Source organism: Rattus rattus, chromosome 12 (genome assembly GCF_011064425.1).
Source record: "Rattus rattus isolate New Zealand chromosome 12, Rrattus_CSIRO_v1, whole genome shotgun sequence".
Taxonomy (NCBI): domain Eukaryota; kingdom Metazoa; phylum Chordata; class Mammalia; order Rodentia; family Muridae; genus Rattus; species Rattus rattus.
In genome coordinates this window covers 5,396,009-5,417,735 of record NC_046165.1, presented here as the reverse complement: position 1 = coordinate 5,417,735, position 21,727 = coordinate 5,396,009, and the positions used below count along the sequence as shown (strand labels likewise).

At 54.0% G+C, this 21,727-nt stretch overlaps 1 protein-coding gene across 1 annotated transcript; it reads right to left on the bottom strand.

Annotated features, from left to right (window-relative positions):
• Positions 1 to 116: 116 nt before the first annotated feature.
• On the bottom strand, positions 117 to 14,291 carry Adamts7 (ADAM metallopeptidase with thrombospondin type 1 motif 7). Its single transcript, XM_032917193.1, has 15 exons — positions 14,257 to 14,291; positions 13,608 to 13,700; positions 11,571 to 11,740; positions 11,151 to 11,284; positions 10,237 to 10,357; positions 8,906 to 9,150; positions 8,498 to 8,633; positions 8,027 to 8,153; positions 7,404 to 7,617; positions 5,733 to 6,977; positions 4,697 to 4,849; positions 4,159 to 4,332; positions 3,931 to 4,077; positions 2,866 to 3,028; positions 117 to 495 (listed from the first exon to the last, which is right to left on the bottom strand). The coding sequence occupies exons 1-15, from the start codon at positions 14,289 to 14,291 to the stop codon at positions 338 to 340; spliced, it is 3,315 nt and encodes a 1,104-aa protein (XP_032773084.1). The 3' UTR covers positions 117 to 337.
• Positions 14,292 to 21,727: the final 7,436 nt, after the last annotated feature.

Sequence of the window (21,727 nt, the reverse complement as noted above, 5' to 3'; positions counted from 1 at the left end):
GCTGCCGTTTGCTGTGGCTCCAACAAGGGACAGGGTAGTAGCCATTTGACAAGAGAGGTCGGTAGGGGTCATATTGGAGTCTCCAAATCCAAGACAAGGAAGGCCAAACCACTCCAAATGGTAGATACTCATTTATGTAAAACAATAACAAATGTGCAAACTGTTAGAATAAAAAAATACCTTTTTCTGAAAGGAAAGGGGGTCCCCAGCCTGCCATTGTGCAGGGATGGGGTTAGCACCATTAGGACACGAGGAGCAGGGGCTCCACCGCAGCCTTGGTGGGGCACTGAGGTCTGTGTGTCATGGGTCGGTCTGTGCATCCTGATGGTGCGTGGGTTTATCGTCTGGCCACCCGTTGATGGCCTCGGGAAGGGACACCACGGCTGAGTGGGGGACATGAGCGGCAGCACTGAGCGCGGATGGTGGGCAGCTGGCAGCGGCCCAGCAGACGCAGCGTCTCACAGAAATTGAAGGGCAGGCGATCCCGCTCACAACCTGGAAAGGGAAGAGAGGAGAGGAGTGCAGTGGCGTGGTTAGAAGGGGTGAGCATGGCCTCCAGAACCACACTTCGCCACCCAGTGATTCAGTTGAAAAGCCCCTCGCCCTATTGCCTTAAGAAGCCTAGCAGCCAATAAGAAACCCGGTTTCTGAAGGATATCCCCAGAACCCCAGGTCCCTATCTCTTGTCCCTGCCTCACCTGCCCTTGTACCACTGACACCTTTGGGACTTAGCTTTCTGGAAAAAAGGTTCGATGACTCCATCCTTTACCACCTCAGGAGATACCCAAGAGCCTACTGGTCAGTCATGTAGTTCTTGGACCCCTGGTACCAGGCCCACCACTTCATCTCAGGCACTGGGTCAATATGCATCCACTCTACACTCTGCCACCTCTCTTAGTCCCACAGGCCTTTGCTGTCATCACTGTGACACGCACACACACACACACACACACACACACACACACACACACACACACCACACCCCTCCAGCCTTAGTTGTCAGGAGCTGAGGCCCAGCTGGCTCTCCTGGGAGAGCTATTTTGGAAAGTGGCTTGCTTCCAGTCCTTGGCCTTCCTCCCAGTGCTACTATTTTGCTTTTGCTGCCACTGAAGCCACAGCTGCCCAGACCCCTGCTTGCTTGTGCAGATTCCCTGGGGAGGAAGCACAGGAGGGCGCAGCTGTGGGCCCTGGTCTGGGTGCAACAGAGGGCACAAGGCAGCAGACAAGCCCCTCTACCCTATCGTTTAGGCAGCAACTCCAAACTGTTACACTAGTTCCCCAGGGGTGACTTCTGGCAGGCCTAAGCACTGAGTGAAGGTTTCCTCTTGATAACTGTCCTCCACCTCCATGGGGAAGGACACATGACCAGGCACGTGAGCTGCCTTGCCACGGTGATCACACAGCCTGGAGTTTCCAGGATTTCCAGATGTCCTGTTGAACAATCCCACAGACCACAAAACATCCTGGAAGCTCCAGGAGCTCGTGGTCCAAGAGTCTTCCCTGATTAGCTCCCTTTACTTGGGTGGGGATGAGAGATGGGGGGAGGGATGGGCATTGGGTAGGAGCCTAGCCACTTCCAGGAGTCCCTCCTAAGCCCACCCTTCCCATTCCCCCTGGAGATCTTGCAAGCCCACAGCCTCCAGAGCCAGGCTGTTTCTGGTAGAGCCTCAGTTCCTGCCCTCTCCCTATCTGTACCACCCAGGGCCATAGATGCTGTGTTCCCTGCCAACCCAGAGCTTGGTGTGAGAAACGGAAGAGTCGTAGGCACTATCAGCCCCGAAGGCCAGCACTGTGCTGAGTGTCTTAGAAGTCTGGGATAAATGGAAGGAGATGATGAGAGAGAAACAAGTTGGGATGGCTTAACAAACCCAGGCTGCCATCTCCCTGGCACCTTGAGGCAATGGGATTCAGGACAGAATAGCAGAACAGAAGCTGCTCTGGTCCTGAGCCAGTACCACTAGGAACTAGCTGCTGGTATTGAAGGCTGTGCAGAGCAGGGAGAAGCAAAGCAAGACGGACATCCATAGACTGTCCTAGGGACAGGTGCGTCAGACCAGTAGGTAAATGCCATGCTGTTGGGTTCCCTCAGGTGTCAACTCCCCATGCCTTCGCAATAGAGGACAATAATGGCTGACAAAAATGGGAGGGAGGGGGTAAAGTGGCCCAGCCTTCACAGGGAAGGGCCCTGGTAATACTGAGTCCTTTACCTGCAGGCCCCACTAATACAAGAATGAGGATTGACAGCCCCTTTATGCATGAGGAAATGGCCATCCAGATCAACAAATAGAGCCCAAGACTACAGAGTTGGTGAACAGGTACCCAGATGTGACTCAAGGGCCACGCTGATTCCTGTGTTCAGCACCGCTGGGGACAGCTGGGGCTTCAGGAAGGAGGTGATTTCCAGAACCACTACTGGCTCAGAACTTTACTCCATAATGGCCCAGCTGGTCAGGAAGCCCACAGTCAGCAGCAGCAGCAGCAGCAGACTGGGAAGGAGTCCTTCCTGTGGCCCCACTGCCCCCTCCAGGCAGCTATCCTCCTAGGATTAGGGAATGCCCACAGCCTGAGGACATCTTCCCTTCACTATGGGGACTAAGACCCACAACTAAGGTCAGGAGGTTCCTTCCACATCCCAAGGCTACCAAAGCTGCCTGTAGGATGCCTGAGTAGCTGGGATTCCCCTTGGCTGAGTCCCAGTTTTGGACCTTGGCACCCTGTGGTCTCCCAGTTACAGTGACCGTGTGGTTTGAGCCAAACTGTAAACAGAACAGCAGCTGTTCTGGAACCGACATTTAGATGATTCTCTAGTTCCCAGCCATCCTCCTCCCCTCATCCCACCATCCCCAAGAGTAAGGAGACACTCACGTGAGGGTTCAACCAGTTCACAGTCCTCAGTGGCACATGGCCGTGAGCTCTCAGGCCAGGCCTCATGGCTACACAGGTCACTGTCTTCCTCTGCCAAGCCTGTCTGAGTGTTCACACACTTGACCAGACGCCGCTGAACACCACCACCACAGGGGGCTGAGCACTGCACAGAAGAGAAGAGAGAATGAGTCCAGGATCAGCCGTCACAGTCAGGGACTGGCCGTCACCGGACAGCACCACCCTCTCCAGGAAGCTATCTCTGACTAGAGCCTAGTGCTGACCCCCACTGTCCCTGGAGAGCATCTGTTCTTTCAACGAGTGCACGATGCAAGCAAGAAAACTGCAAAACACATCCAAGAGGCCTGCACAGAGAAGGCAGACGTTGGGGATGAGATACCGTGGTGCCCACGAGACACAGAAGCTGTGCTCCAAGCAGAGGGAGGAAGACAGTGTCTCGGGTGTGGTCCCCACCGTGAGTCAGCCTGTTCTCAGGTTTAATCTGTGCTGACACGATCCAGACTCTTCACTTCATTCCAATTTTCCACTCCCCCTCTCTGCTGCCCCCAACTTAAAGATGAAGGGGAAAAACATAGCCCAGCAAGGCAAAGCACCTGCCCAGAGTCACTCAGCAGCCAGTGGGTCAAGGACTCACTAAGGTTCTTGAACCAATGAGCACACAACAGACGCAGCAGCAAGCTATCCCTCCCTATAGGGGTCTCTCTCTACTTCCTTTCTGCCCAGGGGTCTTTGCCCCATTCCCCAAACACCCCATCGCTCCTGCTTCAGGGCTCAGTACTTGCTGTTCTCTTAAGCCCTCTCTTTAGCATCACTGACTCCTTTAGGTGTCAACCCAAAGTCCCCTCCTCAGAGGACTTTCCCCAGATGGCCATTTTTCCTCTATCTGATTTTCCCTGGCAAAGTCCAAGGACCCAATCAGGGCACTACTGTATATGTGGTGGCCACAGGGAGACCAGCACACAGCACATCTTCTCACCAACTCATCCTTCAAGGGGCCTACCTGCCAAGGACTGCTGCCAGTTCCTCCCCACGAGCAACCCTGCTCACCTGACCCCAGGGCCCTACCACCCACTGTGTGCAGGGGTGGGTGTTGCAGGGCCTGGTGTTGTTGGGTCTCAGCGACTCCTCACAGAGGCCTGGCTCTGGACATGTCACCAGACGCTGCTGTTCACCACCACCACAAGCCTCAGAGCACTGGAAGAACAGGGAAGCATCAAGTATAGCCAGGGTCTGAGGCTGTCCTCAGTTCCCACTTCCCCCAGATGCAGACCTCACCTCTCTCCAGGAGGAGGTGTACCAGGGGAGGCAAGGTTGGGTCCCACAAAGCTGACGGGTGGGTGGCTTGGTAGGCCCGGGCTGGCAGTGAAAGGGCCGCAATGGCCGGAGATCCCGTGTGTCCACACACTGTACATCCCTGGTAGCGGAACCGCCACCACAGTTGCGAGAGCACTGGAGAGCCAAGAATAGATACATAGAGACGTTCTGTGCACACGCATGCAACGGGACCCATTGAGGTTTATTGTACAGCAGGGTTAAACCTTCCAGGCTAGACTAAAGAGTCCCAGAAGACTTCCCACACTAGGTGGCAGCCCCAGGGGATGAGGCGGGGGGAATTAGGGTGAGCTGTAAGAGAGAGCAGGTGTCGCAGATACAGAGGAAAGACAGCCATGTGAGCGGGGCCAGGTCGTTCTGAATGAAGAGCTCCAAGAGGGATAAGGACAGGACGGGATCAGAGTACAGACTGTGGCATGACGTTCTCCCTGCCCTGCTGGTCTTCAAACCACAGCCATGGGACCCGGGGCTTCCAGTTTACCTTACTCCAGTTGCCTGCGCGCCAGGCAGCACAGGGCCTCAGATGACAATGGCGGGCCGGCTGGGGACGGCTTGAAAGGGTGCAGTCTTCATAATTGCCAGTGCTGCAGCGCACAAGCCTCCAAATGGCACCCAGGCCACAGGTGGCGGAACACTGTGGGACACAGATACTGTAAGCCCAGCAGCCGCTCACCCTCCAGCACCTCGAACCTACCATATCTTTATCTGCAAGATAGACTCCCCCACCCACCTCCCAAGAAGACCTCTATGAAAGAAAAGTCAGATGTCACCAGCAGTTAACTATCCCGGCTCCCGAGGGCCCAGCAGGCCCACCTACCTAGGCTGCCATTCTGTGGCTTCTCATCGGGGAAGCCTGGCCCTAATTCATGCAGTTAAGTGGGTAGGTATTTCAATCTGCCTCTCTCCCCACAGATTATGAATCTCTTATAATGACAATCTAGAGGGGAACTGGCCATCTTTTTCCCATACAACTCAGGCTATTATGTGATCCCTAACTAAAAGAGGGAACTTTGAAGGGTGACAATGGTTGAAACATCTAGAGGAGCCGTGCTGGGCCTCAGCTAAATCTGCCAGACCTTCCAGGCAGCCCTGGGTCTGGGAGCCATAGAAAGAGGCCTTGCTGACCCATATAGCTAGCCAAGGTATGATTCCCATTTCTGGGGCACGCAGGCCAGTGCGAGGATGCTCCTCCCAGAGGCATTTAATTTGTAGCTGCTACTGTTTTCTGAAACCATTCCATGTGGCTTAGGAATGGCCCTTTAGGAACTCAAGACTCAAGCAGATGAGAACCCTCACTTTACTTCTACTTCAAAGTTGATCAACTGAGGCTCAAGGCTGTAATTCTCTTCTTGTTTTGTGGACCCTCAACCCACCGTGGCTGGCAGTCAGCTCACCCCAGGAACAGTTACACTGTTCTCCAAGGAAGGCAGGATGAACAGGGCTGTCTCGCTCTGCTCAAAGCTCAGTCCCAGGGTCTTACTCAAACTTTCCCGCCATCCTGGTGCTGCACAGCTCACCTGGCTCCAGTTTCCGACTTGCCAACTGGCATTCTTGGCAGGCAGCAGATCTGCAGGGGCGCCGTCCTCCACTAGGCTGGGCTGCAAAGGCTGGACTGCAGGGTCCTTGCTACTGTTAGTCTGAGTCTCCTGAGCTGGTCTAGGTAACAACCCAGGACTCTGGGTCCCCTCAGTGTGAGGGGTCTGTATCTGGTCCAATGGTCCCGGATCAGTTGGTACTGTCAAAAGGAAGGTCCCCGGCACTGTCAGAGTTTTTAGGTTCTGTGAGCTCAGTCCTGGGGTTGAAGAGGTGGAAGTCCCTAGTTCAAGAGGGCTCTCCCTGCCCCAGACGCCTGGCACAGTGGCCATGGAAGGAAGTGGAGGAGAAGCCATCTCCACAGTGGGTCGCAGCTCACCGTGTACAGGCTTCAGGTCAGCCTCTAGCACAGGGTCCAAGGCCACATTCCATCTTGTCGACACCTCTACCGCATCAGGACTCGGAGAAGCTTGGGTAGTACTGATGGAGGGTGATGAGGGCTGGGTGGGGAAAGGGCTCTTGGGAAGGGCAGGTGATGTAGGACCCAAGGGGTTACCATCTTTAGAAAGCTTGTTCCTGTCAGACCATGGAGTGGATGGCTGGCTCTGCGTATCTTCTCTCACTAGCAACTCATCAGGGTTTCCAGGGGCAACAGATGTCACCATTCCATCAACTGAAGCAGGGGGCCAGGACACGCTGGGGAGCCCGAGTTCAGGGGCCCCTATAGGACTCTCTTCCTCGGTCAAGAAATTGGCCAAGGGGTTCACAGGAGTATTCTCTAATAATACTGGTGGGGAATGGCTAGCCTCACTGAGTAAAGGGCTAGGAGACCAAGATCCCTGAATGCCCTCTTCCTCAGCTCCAGGAGCTCCTGCAGTAGGCACTGGAGAATCTGAGGGGGGTTCAGTGGGTCTGATGTGAGGTGGTACTGTCTGACCCCCAATATCAACCAGGTCTGAATGGGATTCTTCAAAGGACCCATAGGACAGGTCTTCGTGGAAGTTAATGAAATTGTAGTCATAATAGAAATCATCCACAAACACAGGCCCTGGCGGATCCAGTTCCGGGTCTTCCTCATCAATAGCGTTGCTGATGCTGACTGGCTTGGGTGAGGATGCTGGGGAAGGGCGTGGGGCCGGCTGGTGCGGGTCGAAGTCAACCTCATTGAAGAGCTCAGGACTGGAGGAGCCGCTCCCAGAGGCACCTGTGTCCACTACGTACGTGGAATACTGGCAGGGTTGCAGAAAACAAAAGGTCTCAGTTATTGGTCGCTCAGCTCCATCACAGGGGACACCAGTATTGTTGATGCAGAGGACACTTCGTTGCCGAATGCCAGCTCCACATGTCACAGAGCACTGCAAAGGAGGTCAGAGCTCAGGCCAGGAGGGGGGCTTCTTGGAAAACTGGGGCATGGTGGCAGAACCTGCCCGAGGCTGGTGTCATAGGGACAGAAGTCTCAGACAGCCCTCTCTGGCCATGCTCAGCTCAAGATAACGGAGTAAGTCACAGCATGCCAGAGAATCCCTGACCTCCAAGGCTCTGAGAACAGTGCTGTCCCAGGAATGCCCTCAGGCTCCCTCCCACTTCAGGAACCCAGGTAAAGGAGTCCAGGCAATGGTAGGTAGTACCAGAGGCAGGTCCCCTTCTACACTTACCTGAGACCAGTTCCCCACACCCCAGGAGGAAGGACAGGCAACATAATGGTAGCACGGGATTTCAGCCAAGGGACGGGGAAGATGTCCACAAGCAGATGGCTCAAGGGCACGCTGCTCATCCAGCCCTACACTACGTGTGCAGAACACAGCCCGGCGAAAGAAACCTCCAGGCCCGCAGGATCGGGAACACGGCTGCCAGTCCCCTACCCACCACCTGATAAGGGGCAACACAGTGGTGACAGAGTGACATTAGCACCTATCATGAGCAAAGATGGCCATGGCGTACATGGCTCCCAGTCACTGGGGTGCAGACAAACCTGAATGGAGGATAAACCCCAGCAAGCCAAGTCCCAAGTTGGTGCCCTGCCCCTGAAGCCCAGTGGCAAAGCCCTCTTCGTTCCCACCACCCAGGTACCCTGGGACCTGGACAAGGTATCCAGAAATCTAAAGAAGAGTTATCAAGAGCATCTAGGCTGGCACGGGCTGCCCAGTGCACTCCAGGGCCAAGCTGGGTCCATGGAAGCCAGCCAAGAAGCCACCCCCTCTTCTGAGCTACCAGGGTCTGCAGAGGCAGGAGCGGGACACCTAGGAATCGGAAGTCTGGCAGGGAACAGTAAGCTCACCTGGCGGGACAGGGCTCCTCATTGCATTTCCTCTTGCGTTCACGGGGCCGACTCAGATGGTCACAGTGTCCCTCATCTACAATTCCCGCCTGCTTCTCCATGCAGTACAAACTCTGCTTCTGCACACCTGGAAGCCATGGGGAACTCAGCCTCGGCCTGGCACTGGGATGTCCCGAGAGACATGCACACAGCCTCTCTGCAGAGACCTCACAAAGCAGGGTTCCACTGCCTCCGTCAGGGTGAAGGCAGGCCTCCACTGCCTCCCCTCACAGTCCTCCCAGCTTCCCCCACCCCCACACACACACCCAGGGCACCCTGTACTGTAGGCGAGTTGGCCCACCCTGCTGCTTCTCAGTGGCGGCTTGAAATGGAAACAAATAACGAGACCCACTTCAAAGCCCCGCGGTGACCGTTACATGTGATCACACAGGAGCAGGCTCAGCATAGGGCTTGGCAAGTGTTGAGTCTCACCTGTCCCACAGGTGACCGGGCACTTGCTCCAGGGCCCATAATGCCAGGAGAACTCAGGTGGCTGGGCTTCACTGTGGCTGGCCCTCTGGATGGTATACTTGTAATGTACCCCAGGGTTTCTCTCCTGGAATAGCAGCTGGGGCAGACAAATGAAGGCCTATGAGCACAAGGGCTCTTCTCCATCCGCCCAGCACCTGCCCCTAGGATCATCTCCAGCCACCTCTGGCAACTGAGCTGGACTGGAGACCTACACTAGAGATGATAAAACTGAGACCAAGACTCAGAGACCCCAGCGGCTCAGCTTAGCCCAGAATCAGACCCTATGGAAGCCCTAAGGTTTCCCCCTTTGTATCCTGCCTTGGGACCGCCCCATTTATTCCTCCCATCCTGGCCCTGAGAGGCAAGCACCTGGATCCAGACAGGCTCAGTGGTGGGGCCTGGGGATGTGAGGGTCTCCCAGTTGCCCTTGCGTGTATAGGTGAAAGTAGTGCCTGCCACCTGGTAGTCCCCATTCCACTGGATGGTCCAGCCGCCATTGAGGAAGTACTTGTCTGGGTCCTCACTCCGCAGGGCCAGGAAGTTGGCAGCCTCGGCCACCTCCTCAATGAGAATCTCTCGGGCTCCGGCTGGGATCAGCCCTACATCCACATACCCTGTGGGCAGGGGATGTACAGAGTTTGGTCCCCGGGGTTAATCAGTCAGTTGTCCCCCTCCTTCTTGCTTGCACTTGCTTCTGCTGCTGAAGCCAATGACTCTACCATCAGCTCATTATTCTGAGTCCCCTCCCAAAAAATATAGGTATTGTATCCACGTCAGGTCTCAGAAAGGGTCCACGGATCCTTCCCCTACGGTTCATGCCCCAACACCACTGTCTGGGAAACTGGGAAACGGAACTGATCTTCATTAGTTCAGCCTGGCCCATCATCTCTCCCGTCCTGGAAAGCCACTCAGGTCTTTCCTCTCCCCAGGCAGCCTGACTTTTCTCTTTCCATTAAGCAGCAGTGCTCTGAGGTGTGCTCAGCACTGCTCCATAACATAAGACACTGTCGTTAGCCCCACTCTACAGATGACGAGATGAAGCACTGAGGTTAGGAGCTCTGCACAGGGCTCCTACAGAGATACAAGGCAGCCCTGGGAAGAAACACAAGCTGTGGAGCCAGCATTATAGCCTCACAGCCCTTCTGCCTTACAGGAGCAGGTTCTACCACAAGCTTGCCTCTAGCTGGGATTCTCCTCACCCAATCTCCAGAGTCATTCACCATGGGGCTCCTTCTCCACCTCCTATGAGAAGTCTTCCCTGATTTCCCTGACTTCCCAAGTCAAGACTTTCTAGCTTGGTGTTTCCCTCTCTCCCTGAAGTACATAGCCCACTGCCTTTGTCACAGTGAAGATTCCGTCCCCTGTCAGCTCTTCACCTCAGTGTCCCCCACAGTTAAAGCCCGCAATTGGCACTTAAGCAGTATGTGTGATCAGACCTCAAGGCTGAGACATGGTTCTGGGGATGTCTCTGAAACTTCAGAAGACAGCAGCCCTCTGAAACGTACACACCATTCACAGTCACTTGGAAGGACCCCTAGGAGGACGGGTCTCACTTGGAACAAGGACTCACTGACTGCTGCAAGGATAAGTCCCTGGCCAAACACGGAGGGCCCTGTTGCCACATCTAGTCTAGACGAGGAGCACAGGGGCAGGGAAGAGGATTACAGGCATACATTCACAGCCCAGCAGCCCCAACATACCCATGCCTTCAGCCTCCTTGAAGGTCCTGCTCACGGTATGGCAAGTAGAGCCATCCCCCCGGCACACCCCACAGCGGTCCTCCTCAGCACCAGAGTCAAGCTCGAAGTCACAGCCCACTTTCTGCAACAGAGAGAAGGTCCTTTGTGCTGGCTGCCTGCCCCCATGAGTATCTGCCAGGGCTCAGGGGAGAGACCCGAGGAGGAGGTCAAAAGCCTTTGCTTGGGTTCAATCCCTTCACTGTCATCCCACCTGATGACTGAGTTCCTTTCCCTCTGAGCCTCAGTTTCCCCAGATGAGGAAGGGGGGAACATCATTCATGCCTTAAAAAGAGTGTTAAGAGCATCCCAGGAGACAGGAGGCAGGAAGTGTCTCTTACATAAGGCTACAGCTAAGCATGGACGCTGTCTGGCCTACTGTGGAATTTTCTAGAAATAGGATTCACTATCAAAGACACTGGGTTAGCACCTCCTTCTTAAGCCTCCTCTAAACCCGGACCTTTAGCGCAGTGGCTTTAAAGGCAAGAAGCAGGGTGAGGAAGGTGGCTGGGGTCCTGGGCATGGAAGAACAGCAAGCACTAGAAATCAGAAGAACCATTACCAAGCACAGTGCCATCTGTGGGCTCAGAGCCCAGCATACCACCAGTACCGCCTTGCCAACCCCTTCTGGTGAGAGAGGAGGCAGTTGCCTAGGCTTTCATGACTGGAGCTGTATAGGTAAGCACAGCGGGATGAGCAGTAGGAAGCTACTGGAGACAAAGTGATAAGGTGGTAGTGACAGGAAGGTGCTAACTGTGGGGTCTCCATTGCCAGAGACAGTTGGGCTAGGATGCAGCCTGGAGAAAGCCAGGTAAGCCCTAGAGGTGCGTCTGGTGCCTGCCAGCAGGGCTGGGAGAACCTCTTGCGATCCCACACACCTTGCAAATGCCATCGATGCAGATGTCACGGCTGATGCGGCCTTGGTAGCAAGGGGTGCCATCCATCACAGCATCCCTCAGCTTCTCTCTATTGGAGTAGTTGAAGGGCCGGCAGTGCAGCTCACAAGGGTTCTCTGATGGGACAAGTAGAGGACTCATGGGGCAAAGCCAAGAGCAGGTGTCACAGAGGACACTAGGAAGACCCCTGCATCCTCCGTGACACACATCAGTGGTAGGCCAAGGGCTCCCAAGGGACACAAGCTGTCAGGGCATCTGTGGGGCTGCAGACTGAGGAGCTAGGAACCAACAGTCATCTCAAACATCATCAGGGAACCGCCAAGGACAGAGGGTCCTATATCACTGCACTCCATACATCCCCCACCTCTGGGCCTCAGTATCCGTGTGGGTAGCATAACTTACCGTCGTTGAGCACAGGCACCCATTTGTGTAGTTTCCCCTTGTACAGCATGCTATCAAACTGGCTACACTGGGTGTGGCGGAAAGAGGGACGGTCTGGTGGGCAGGCCTGCAGGTTGCAGAGCCGGTGCCGCTTCCGCTCTCCCACACAGTACTTGCCTTTGTTCTTAGGCCTGTAAGGAAAGCCATGGGGCTGTGAGCATGCTATTAGTGCCCAATGCCAAGCAACATCTACATCTTCTGCACCCAGATTCCCCTGGCTATCCTCCCCTCACCATGCTGCTCTGCCCTCAAGGGCTGCCACATACACCCCTCCCCCACCCCAACCCCCATTTCCAAGGATCTAAGGAAAAGTGGCAGCAAGATGCCTAGGCCCCTTAGCCCAGAACTGCTGTATGACCAAGAACAAATGCACTGCCATGTTCCGGACCTCAGTCTCCTTGTCTCTAAAATGGAGTCGGACTGCCTCTAAGATGGGTACCGAGAGGCTGGAACATGTAGTGGGCTGATGGGCTAGTAGTGTGTTGTTAGAGTTGTTTCTGGGGGCAGCATGCCTGGGCTGGGTCAAAGGAAGCCTCCAGGACCCACCTGAGTGAGAAGCTACCTTGGCTTGTCATCTAACCTGTACCTCATCTAAGCCAAGTCAGCCCTACACTGGCTGAGCTGGAGGCAGGACATGCAGAGGAGTAAGGACCAGAGGCCTGGTGAAGCGCCATCCCTGAGATGGAATTGGCTGTGAGTCCACCTGCCTGCCGTCCAGCCAAGCAAAGAAGTTTGTCCAGTGGGGCCAGGCAACCCCTTGTTTCATTAAGTCTCCCAAAGCCCCATTTAGATGAGAAAGCTCACCCGAAGCTACAGCCACCCCCTCAGTACTGCCCTGTTCTCTCAGCTGCAGCCAACCTCAGATACCTGAAGCAGCTTGTACTGGGTGTTTCCCACAGCATGAGGAAGGTTCAGTGCCTTACCCATATTGCCTGACTTTACCCAATGGCAGCTCGACTAGAAAGGCTCTGCTAGCACCCATTAGCACCGAAACTGAGGCCCGGAGGGGCAGTGGAGAAGGAAGGCCCTGGTGTGAGGATGGAGGACCTAGAGGCTGAGCATCCCAGGGCCCTGGCTGTGAGCATTCTCCTCTGCACCCTCCTCTCTGCAGCCACTGCCTTGCAGCAAGGTCTCTATGCCTCTCTCCAAGCTCTTGGAGATCCCTCCCCTCTTGGCTACTGTGTAAGCTCTGGGATACACTGCAGAACACTCCCTGGAAGTGTCCTCTGGTGACTTAGACACTGGACTCGGCCATTCTAGGGACACTTCTGAGAGATGGAGGCTGAAACAGAGGTAGTCTCTGCTATCAGCTGGTTCCATTGGGATCCTTCTTCCCAGCCTGGGCCCCACACTCACACAGGCTGTGTGCACTGTCGTTCAGAACTCCGTACGCCCACGCCACAGCTCCGCGAGCAGACAGACCAGGCACTCCAACCGGACCAGCCACCGTCCACCGTCTCGGGCTGGAAGCCCTCAGGGACGCACTCTCCATTGAGACACCACTACTGAGACATATGGGGGCAGACCCCGACACCTGTCAATCAACCTCACCCCATTGAGATCAAAGTGGGCAAGACAGTATCAAAGACAGAGGAGGAGAGGAGCTGTAAGATAGACTTTATGGTCACTCACAATGCAGACACCATGGTAAAAACAAAATAAAGCCTATGGTGACTGGGCCAGAGAATTGTAACAGCAATTAAGAAGGGCTCAAGAGAGCTGGAGAGATGGCTCAATGGTTAAGAGCACTGACTGCTCTTCCAGAGGTCCTGAGTTCAATTCCCAGCAACCACATGGTGACTCACAGCCATCTGTAATGGGATCCGATGCCCTCTTCTGGTGTGTCTGAGGACAGCTACAGCGTACTCATATAAATAAAATAAAAATAAATCTTTAAAAAAAAAAGAATAGCTCCAGATGGTAAGCCAAAGCTGACCCCTAGCTAGGCATGGGCCTCCCCGACCTCATATTCAGCCAGGGCTGAGGTTTCTCACTCACCTTGTTCTTCCCACAGCTCGTACCATCCACAGCAGCATCCATCTTGGAGTGACAGGTGGTCCCCACCGAGCACCACAGAGTGTAGCAGACATTCTGCAATGAGGCATGTTCATTAAGACACTCTTCCCAGCGATACCACCCATTCTGTCTCTACTGTCCCCCAAGAATCCCCTGCACACATTTCCATAGGGACAGCCTATCGTGTGAGTGTGCAAGTGTAAGGATCCTCTGGCCCCTCTCCCTCAGTCACGTGATATCATGGGGCCTTAGAGAGGGGCTAACCTCCAGGCTGAGTTGGTGCTGACAGCTGTCTGCAGCTGGCCACCTCTTCCAGCCCCAGGCTAAACCTCCTGAAACAGTCAAGATAGAAGTTCGTGTCATGTCTTTACGAGATGGTCTCTGGGACCCTAAAGAGCTGACTTTTCCCCCTTCTTCGCCAAATCCAGAGAGCTGAGGGACTTGTCCCTTAAGGCTTGATATAGAATCCAGACCTGGACCTGTGCCCACCCAAACCCAGGCCTCTACCACAAGTCACATTAGGTATTACCATGCCCCCTGAGGGCACACCCCAAGCCAGGTAGTTTCCCTGAGCCTGGCATTGTCAGGCTGGGGAGGGCCACCCACCTGTGCCTCCCATACCCACACTCACATCCACGTCCTCACAGTAGGCTGAGGAAGGCCCATACTGAAGGCGGCACTGATGGTTCACATCGTACAGGACACCGGGCAGCACCGAGGGGAAGTTAATGACGCCCTTGGATGGACGGTCATCTAAGCACAGGCCCCACCCACGGCTGAAAAACAAAACGGAAGGGAGGATAACTAGGGCAGCAGTGCAGCCTGAGACCCATGGGAGAAACCTGGGTAGAAGAACAGAGCAGGTGGGACTTGTGGGCCTGATAGGTCAGCAGGTTATGTGACCTCAGCCTACCAAAGCAGCTCTGAAGACCTCTCTCATCTCTCTGGAGCTCCAGTCAGCTGACGAATATCCCACCCCCACCACAGAGACTCTGGCATCCTTCTTCCAAAGGCCTGGTCTACCAAGTCCTCAAGTGGTTATGTTCTTAGCTTCTGCAGCACCTGCTGGGATGCTGAGACCCTTAGGCCAGGCTGGGCTGCGTCAGGCTCTGGAAACGGCCACACCACAGCTGACACAACAAAAGACCTCGGGGGGAGGGGGAGAAGGCTACCCAGCCACCTCCCACCCTGACCTGAGGGACCAGCCCTCTGCTTCTTATGGCCCATTCCTTCCTGCCTTCTAGTCACCATTCCAGGGCAGTGACAAGAGAATGGGCCAGTATGAACAGGTGCAGCCCACAACCTTCACATACTCTCTACAATGTAGTACCAAGAAAGGTGGCCATGCAGCCCCACTGAGCAGACAAGGAGCAAAGAGGCAACAGGACTCTTGAGGATGGCCTCCCAAGTCCCACCAACCACCTCTACCCTGACTATATACGTTCTGTGAGGTTGCTTGAAACAGGAGGGTGGGAGCTGCCAGCCCCCTGGGGCTCTTTTGGTCCTTCGGGAATGGGAGAAGGGTTCAAGGCCCAGAGCCTAAAGAGAATTGAGCCACAAAATTAGACACCTAGGAGCTGAAGGGGTTTGCAACCCCATAAGAACAACAATATCAACCAACCAGAGCTCCCAGGAACTAAACCATCCAATGAGTACACATGGACAGACCCATGGCTCCAGCTGCATATGTGGCAGAGGATGGCCTTGTTAGTCACCAATGGAAGGAGAAGCACTGGGTCCTGCCAAGGCTCGCTGCCCCAGTGTAGGGGAAGTCAAGTCAGGGAAGGGGTGGGTGGATGAATGGGGGGAAAACCCTCATAGAAGGGGAAGAGGAAGGGATGGGGGTTTATGGATGGGAAACTGGGAAAGAGGATAACATTTGAAATGTAAATAAAAAATCCAATAAATAAATAGATATGCACCTGGGTCACCCCGGCAGAAAGGACTTGGTTAGAAATAATAGGGGCAAGATCTGTGGGACACAGTGGAAGATAAGGACAACCCCAGGCCAGGTAGACTTGAGGACAGAAGGAAGCAGACCAGGGATCCAGGGTGAACATGGTGCTGGTTGGGGCAGGAAGAGAGAAATGTCCCAGGAAGAAATACAGAAGCAGAATCTGTCAGAGGGAATGAGGGGACACTAGTCCCTTGTGACAGTGTGCCAACTTCCTGCAGAGAGGGCACTGATGGGCTTGATGCTGGACAGCTAGAGAGATCGTAGCCTGCCTCTCTAATTGGCTGAGGGTATCATGTGGCCTCGGTTTACCCCACAGCCTCTCTGAATCATCACATCCTCATGTCTAAGGGGCTGATCTCAAGCTATAAAAGTACCCACAACAGTGTCGGTTTGGGAAAAGTCAGGGAGGTGGCCGTTCCTTCCTCTGGCTGGCTCACTGCCAGGATCCTCACCCAGCCAGACACACACCCAGGTTCCCACACCCATCAACTGTCCCTTCAGGGCTCTTCCTTATGCTAAGTATGGCAGGGCACCCCACATAGGGTTGAAGTAGACAAGGGATGCCCCGTAGGAAGCCTTACTGTTACCTGGATATTGCAAAGAGCTGTCTACTGCCTGCGTGCCAGTTTCCCTTCTGAGCTCTAGTCTCTGGTCACGGAGCAACTCAATAGGAGGCTGTTGGAGGTGAAGCAAAGGATTCCACACTCCCTTAGGCCTACCTCCCACTCTGCAAAACCCTAACTTTAAGATCAGGCACAAGCAGGGTTACCGAGGACTGAACAGTGGAGGCTCATGGGTGCTGCAGCCTTTCCACTGTCCCCAAGCACTACTCAGCCCAGAGGGGTTCCTGGGGTTCTTCAGGTCAGCTGTCTTAGACTAGCAGGCTCCCTGTCACCCCATTACCACACCCTGATCCTTCACCCTGTCGGCTTCCCTAGTCCTACCTCCACCCAGCTTCCCCCATGCCCAGCTTCCTCTCCTACCCAGCTTCAGTGTCAGCTCTAAAAGCCCTCAGAGTGTATCCCTGACTCTAAGAGAGCCTCTGTCCCTCTCTACCTACCTATACGACCCCCTCCCAACTGATGCTGTGCGCTCTTCGCCTTGAGTTACTGTGTTTCCTCTTCGTATAGTGAGAGCCTGCAGACAGGCTCTACATGTGGCCCACAAGGACAAGCCAAGTCTCTCAGTCTACTGGCACAAGAAGCAGATATTTGCTGGGAACCGAGGAGTGTGGTCACATAGGGAGAGTGGGTGGTCTGTACATTATGCTGAGAGTTCCCCCAAGCTGTGGAAACACTGCTGCACTACCCATTCAGCACCCACTCCCTCAGATTCCCGCCCTATTTGGGCAGAAACTATCTCCTGTCCCACCCCAGCAAGGAGCTAGTGGAGGGGAGATAGAACAGCCGCTCTTCCTGTTGTGGAGGGTCCCCTGATTTTTCCTGCTCCTGGACTTCGCTCTCCTTGCCTGTCACTCACAGGTAGAGCAGAGAAGTGTGCCCTGACCTGGGGTGCTCGACTCTCTCTCAAGCACCTTCAGGTGGTTCCATTTCCATCTGCAATGAGGGCCTCAGGCTCTCCTCCTACCCTCGGCCCAGGCCCCCAGCCAAGGTTCTCACACATTCCAGCAGCTAAAAGAACACTGACTTGCCTGTTCAGCTGTCTGTCCCAGAGCCAGGGTGCTGGGTGGCACTCTGGGTGGGGCAGCCGGAAACAAGCCCTGCGGGTGTTTCGGGGTCCTCACTATTCTGATTTCCCAAGCAATCTCATTCCCTGCCCCTCTCTGGGGGGAGGCTCACCTCCTCCCCAACCCCAGGCTACTTCTCTGGTTGAAGTTCATGGGGTCAACCATTTGGTAACTGCAGAAATAATAGCAACTGTGGCCATGCACTCATGTACTGTGAGGTAGGCACTGTGCTAAGCGTGCCTCGTGCTTTCTTGGTTAATCCTCACAGCAAACACGGAGGTTGTCCATCATAATATCTATTTTTGGAAGCTTAAGGGCTAATGTAACTCATCCGCTAACACGAGGTGACTGGGCCAGTATCCAAGTTTTAGTCACCAAACTGAACTCTTCATTTTCCAGTTGTCACCCCTCACACAAACCCTCTTCCAGCGGAGACCGGAGTCCATGCTCTCACTGGCCCAGAGGCCCTAGGCATGCATCAGGCTACCCCGTGGGGAGTGGGCTTCCAGGGAACCACAGCACACTGAGCAGGCCGGTCTCTGCTCTCTGCTGAAGCTTTTCTGCCCTGACATTTGAAGGATAAACAAAGCATAACTCGACCCGGGCAGAGGGTAAGAAGGAAGTGATGACAGCAGATGAGAGATGTCGACGGAATTCTGGAAGCTGGAAAGCAGATGGCCAATCGGTAGCTGAGTTGGGAAAGGGACAGAAGCTGAGAGCTAAAGCCTGTGAGAAGAAATGGTGGAGAGGCAGAATGCTGGAAGACTCGGGATCTCGGAGCGCCTTAGCTATCTGGGGCCAGCAGAGCTGAAGCCAGCTAATCTGAAGGTTTCTACTCCAAAGACCCAGGAGGATCTGGCCTAGGGATTCCAGCCACAGGCAAAGGCCCACAGTAGAGAGTCCTACAGAGAAAGGGACACTAATAGTCTATACAGTTAAGGCCGGGACACCAGCAAGCCCTGCCCTATTGGCTATGACAGACAACAGCAGACAGATGTGGCACTCTCCCAGGAGAGTAGCATCTTCTCTGGGTATCCCGAGTCACTCAGAAACATGAAGTCAGTTTCTAGCTTTTAAGGATGCCCCCCCTCTCCCCCACAAAAAAAGCTGCATCCCGAGAGGCTATTCAACAGTGACCCAGAGAGTCATAGCCAAAGCTATAGATCTCCCAATAGGCAGGTGTTTCTCCTCTGTACATTCTGTATGTGAAAAGCTGCCTTTGGCATCTCAAATAGAACTGGCACCAGGGAATGGACGTGTAGCAAAGTTTCCAAGATCGTGCCTGGCCATGCTTGAGGCCCTGGGTTTGAACAGCAGTATCCCACGCCTGGTCTGTACGAAAACAAAGTGAATGGTAGACTGTGTGCTAAGAAGTTGGTTAGGTGCCCACAGGGCTGGCTCAGTGGTTAAGTGACCCCCTATCCAACTGCACATAGTTGTCCTCCATCCCCCATACATGCACTGTGATGTGCAAGTGTTCTCTCTCCTCTCTCTCTCTCTCTCTCTCTCTCTCTCTCTCTCTCTCTCTCTCTCTCTCTCTCTCTCTGATACAGTTTAAAGGGAGAGAGTACGAAGCATCTTAACGTTAAAAAACAAGAGGACGGGGGCTGGGGATTTAGCTCAGTGGTAGAGCACTTACCTAGGGAAGCAAGGCCCTGGTTCGGTCCCCAGCTCCGAAAAAAAAAAAAAAAAAAAAAAAAAAAAAAGAGGACGAAGAGGAGTCGTGGGGGAAGGAATTTCAGACCAGGGAGATGACGCCACAGATAAAGGCCCTTGCATGACAACCTGAATTAGAGCCCCAGAACACACCTAGATTGGATCTAGAAAACCAATGCCCATAAGTTGTCCTCTGACCTCCACACATGCACCACAATAAATAAATAAATAAATAAATAAATAAATAAATAAATAAATAAATAAATGTAGAAAAATTTAGATTTAAACTCTTTTCTTATTTAGAATAGCTCAACAAGGGAGGACGACGAAATGGCTCAGCAGTTAAAAGCACTGACAACTCTTTCAGAAGACCCAGGTTCAATTCCCAGCACCCACATGGCAGCTCCCAACTGTCTACGACTCCAGTTCCAGGGGCTTTCGTGCCCGCACACAAACATACATGGCGGCAAAATACCAATGTACACAAAAGTAAAGTTTTAAAAATGGCTCAACAAAGTAAGAAAGGAAGGAAAAGCCCACGTTTGCTGCTCTCTTTGCTTGTTCTCACTGGGCCTGGGGAGCTGGTCACCTATTCTCCAATGTTGCTCTACATCTTCTACATACTGCTAGCTCTCCCCCCATGAGCTCCTGCCCATCCTCCAAGGCACAGCATAGGTACACTTTCCGAGAGGACCCTTGAGGCACCACATCTCCCAGGTGCCCCCCACATCACACTCCCTGGCATTGCACCCTGCTGTGGGTCAATGACAACAGATACAGGACCTGCCCACCCAGCCCAGGACTTACTCGAGGAACCTGGTGATGTACTCGCGGCTGCAGCGGGACCAGGTGAGTGGAATGCCTCTGTCGTACAGGAGCTGTGGAGACATGATGAAAGGCCGTTTCCCAATGGATTCACAGTCATTGCCGGTGCCGTCATGCTGAATGCCAAAACTGCGTGAGAGCACAGGCCCCAGGGGCAGGTGAGCAGCAGGAGGCCCCCAGGCCCCCTTTCCATGGAGGCCTGCAAGGGGTACAGTCCCAAGTCCCAGAGCTAGCTCTGTCACCTAATGTCCGCATGGCCTTGAGAAAGCCACATGCTATCTCTGAGCCTCAGTTTCCCTAATACAGACTGTGGGGATGACAGCGGTATTCTCTGGGTTTCCCATCTACATGTACTAGGCTAGCTTCAAATGAACCTGTTTTGAGACCCTCACAGACACATCCCTGTACCCAGATGGCAATCCAGGAGACACGGATTGGGAGTCTGTTGCTGAAAGTCTATTGAGACCCAACAACCTCCCTGGCCCCAAGATGACCTCAGGTTGTGAACTTGAGTTAAGAGGTCTGAGCCACCATGTCCCCCAAAAGTCTCAAGAGGTCATCCTTGGCTCAAGAAAATGTTCCTGAGCACCAACTATGAACCAGGAATCATGCCTACTACTAACTCACTCACTCCTCATCACCTCAGAGAGGCTGTGGAACCTGCCAGAGTAACACAGCCAGGAGGACTGGAGTCACCAACACAAACATGGCTGTCACTCAGTCCAAGCCCTCTGGCCCACAGAGCTCTCTGGGAGCCAGCCAATGAAGCTTTGGCACAATTCAATCCACCAACTCGCCAACCCCAGCAACTGGCAGCCAAGGACTCACTACTGAGTCTAGCCTCCTCTGTCTATGTGGAGCCCACAGAGGCCCATGAAGGACTTGACCCTTGCCCAGGGCCACAGAGCAGGCGGGAATGGAAGCGAATGACAAGAGGAAAAGGAGCCAGCACCGAGGGCAAGAAAGGTGGCCAAGGCTCCCACTGACTGACCATCCCCACTCCTCCCACGTGACACGCTACAGATGGGTCTCAGGGATACCCCAGCAGGCCTCACTCCCGCTCCTAGGGGAGCAGTCTTGTGGAGGAACTGAGACAATGCTGGGGCTTTGTGGTTGAAACTGCCATCTCAAGCTGTTTTACTCCCTCAGGTTTTGTGACCCCGGAGCCCTGCTGGCTGGTGCCCAAGGTAAAGTCGGGTTGCTAACTGGCAGTGAGGGTAGTTACCTGTGTCCTAGCTCATGGGCCACAGTGAAGGCCAGAGGCAGGCCAGTATCCTCACTGACACTACAGCTGAGCTGAGGGTGGCACAAGCCAGCCACGTGAGACAGGCCCAGGGTTTCACAGGGGTGGTTCAAGGTTGCACACAAATCCTTCCTGCAAAGAAAGAAGTAGTCACAGGCTGGCTTAGCCCAATGCCAAGAGGGCAGGGAGAAGGCCAGGCCACCCCAGATCGGGCAGCTAGGGCGTCGTTTCTCCTCACTCTGTTATCAGACCCACATATGGCCATTTGAAGCAGGTGCTTTTGTTCACATACCACCTTCCCTACACTCACTGGGATCTGAAAAGGGAATATGTGCCTAGAACAAACTATTTTTGTGCCCGTCCTGGTGCCGCAGCCCAGGAGAGGGAAGATAACTTCAGTGGAACTAAAGAACACACTCTGAGTCAGAGATAACTCAATGGTAAAGGCACTGTGGCCATCCTGGGTTAGATCCCTGGAAACTACATGATCAGAGGCCAGAAACAATGCCTGCAAGTTATACTCTGACCTCCATCTATGTGCTGTGGCATGCATATGTGCACACACACAGACACACAGAAATACATAAATAAAACATTTAAAAGTTGGAGAAAAATAAAATAGAGCCCCAGAAGGTAGGAGAGAGGGAGAAAAGTGCCATCGAGAACAAGTGACATGAGAGTGATTTGAAGGCCACTGCTCAGGAATGGACTCTTGGTCACCAACCTACACTAAA

Coding starts and splice junctions, on each gene's coding strand:
- Adamts7 (XM_032917193.1), bottom strand. CDS start 14,291: ATGGGCCTTCCTCAGCCTACTGTGAGGACGTGGAT. Junction 11,741..13,607: donor CGAGCTGTGGGAAGAACAAG/GTGAGTGAGAAA, acceptor CTTTCCTTACAG/GCCTAAGAACAAAGGCAAGT. Junction 7,618..8,026: donor GAGGAGCCCTGTCCCGCCAG/GTGAGCTTACTG, acceptor GCCCCTTATCAG/GTGGTGGGTAGGGGACTGGC.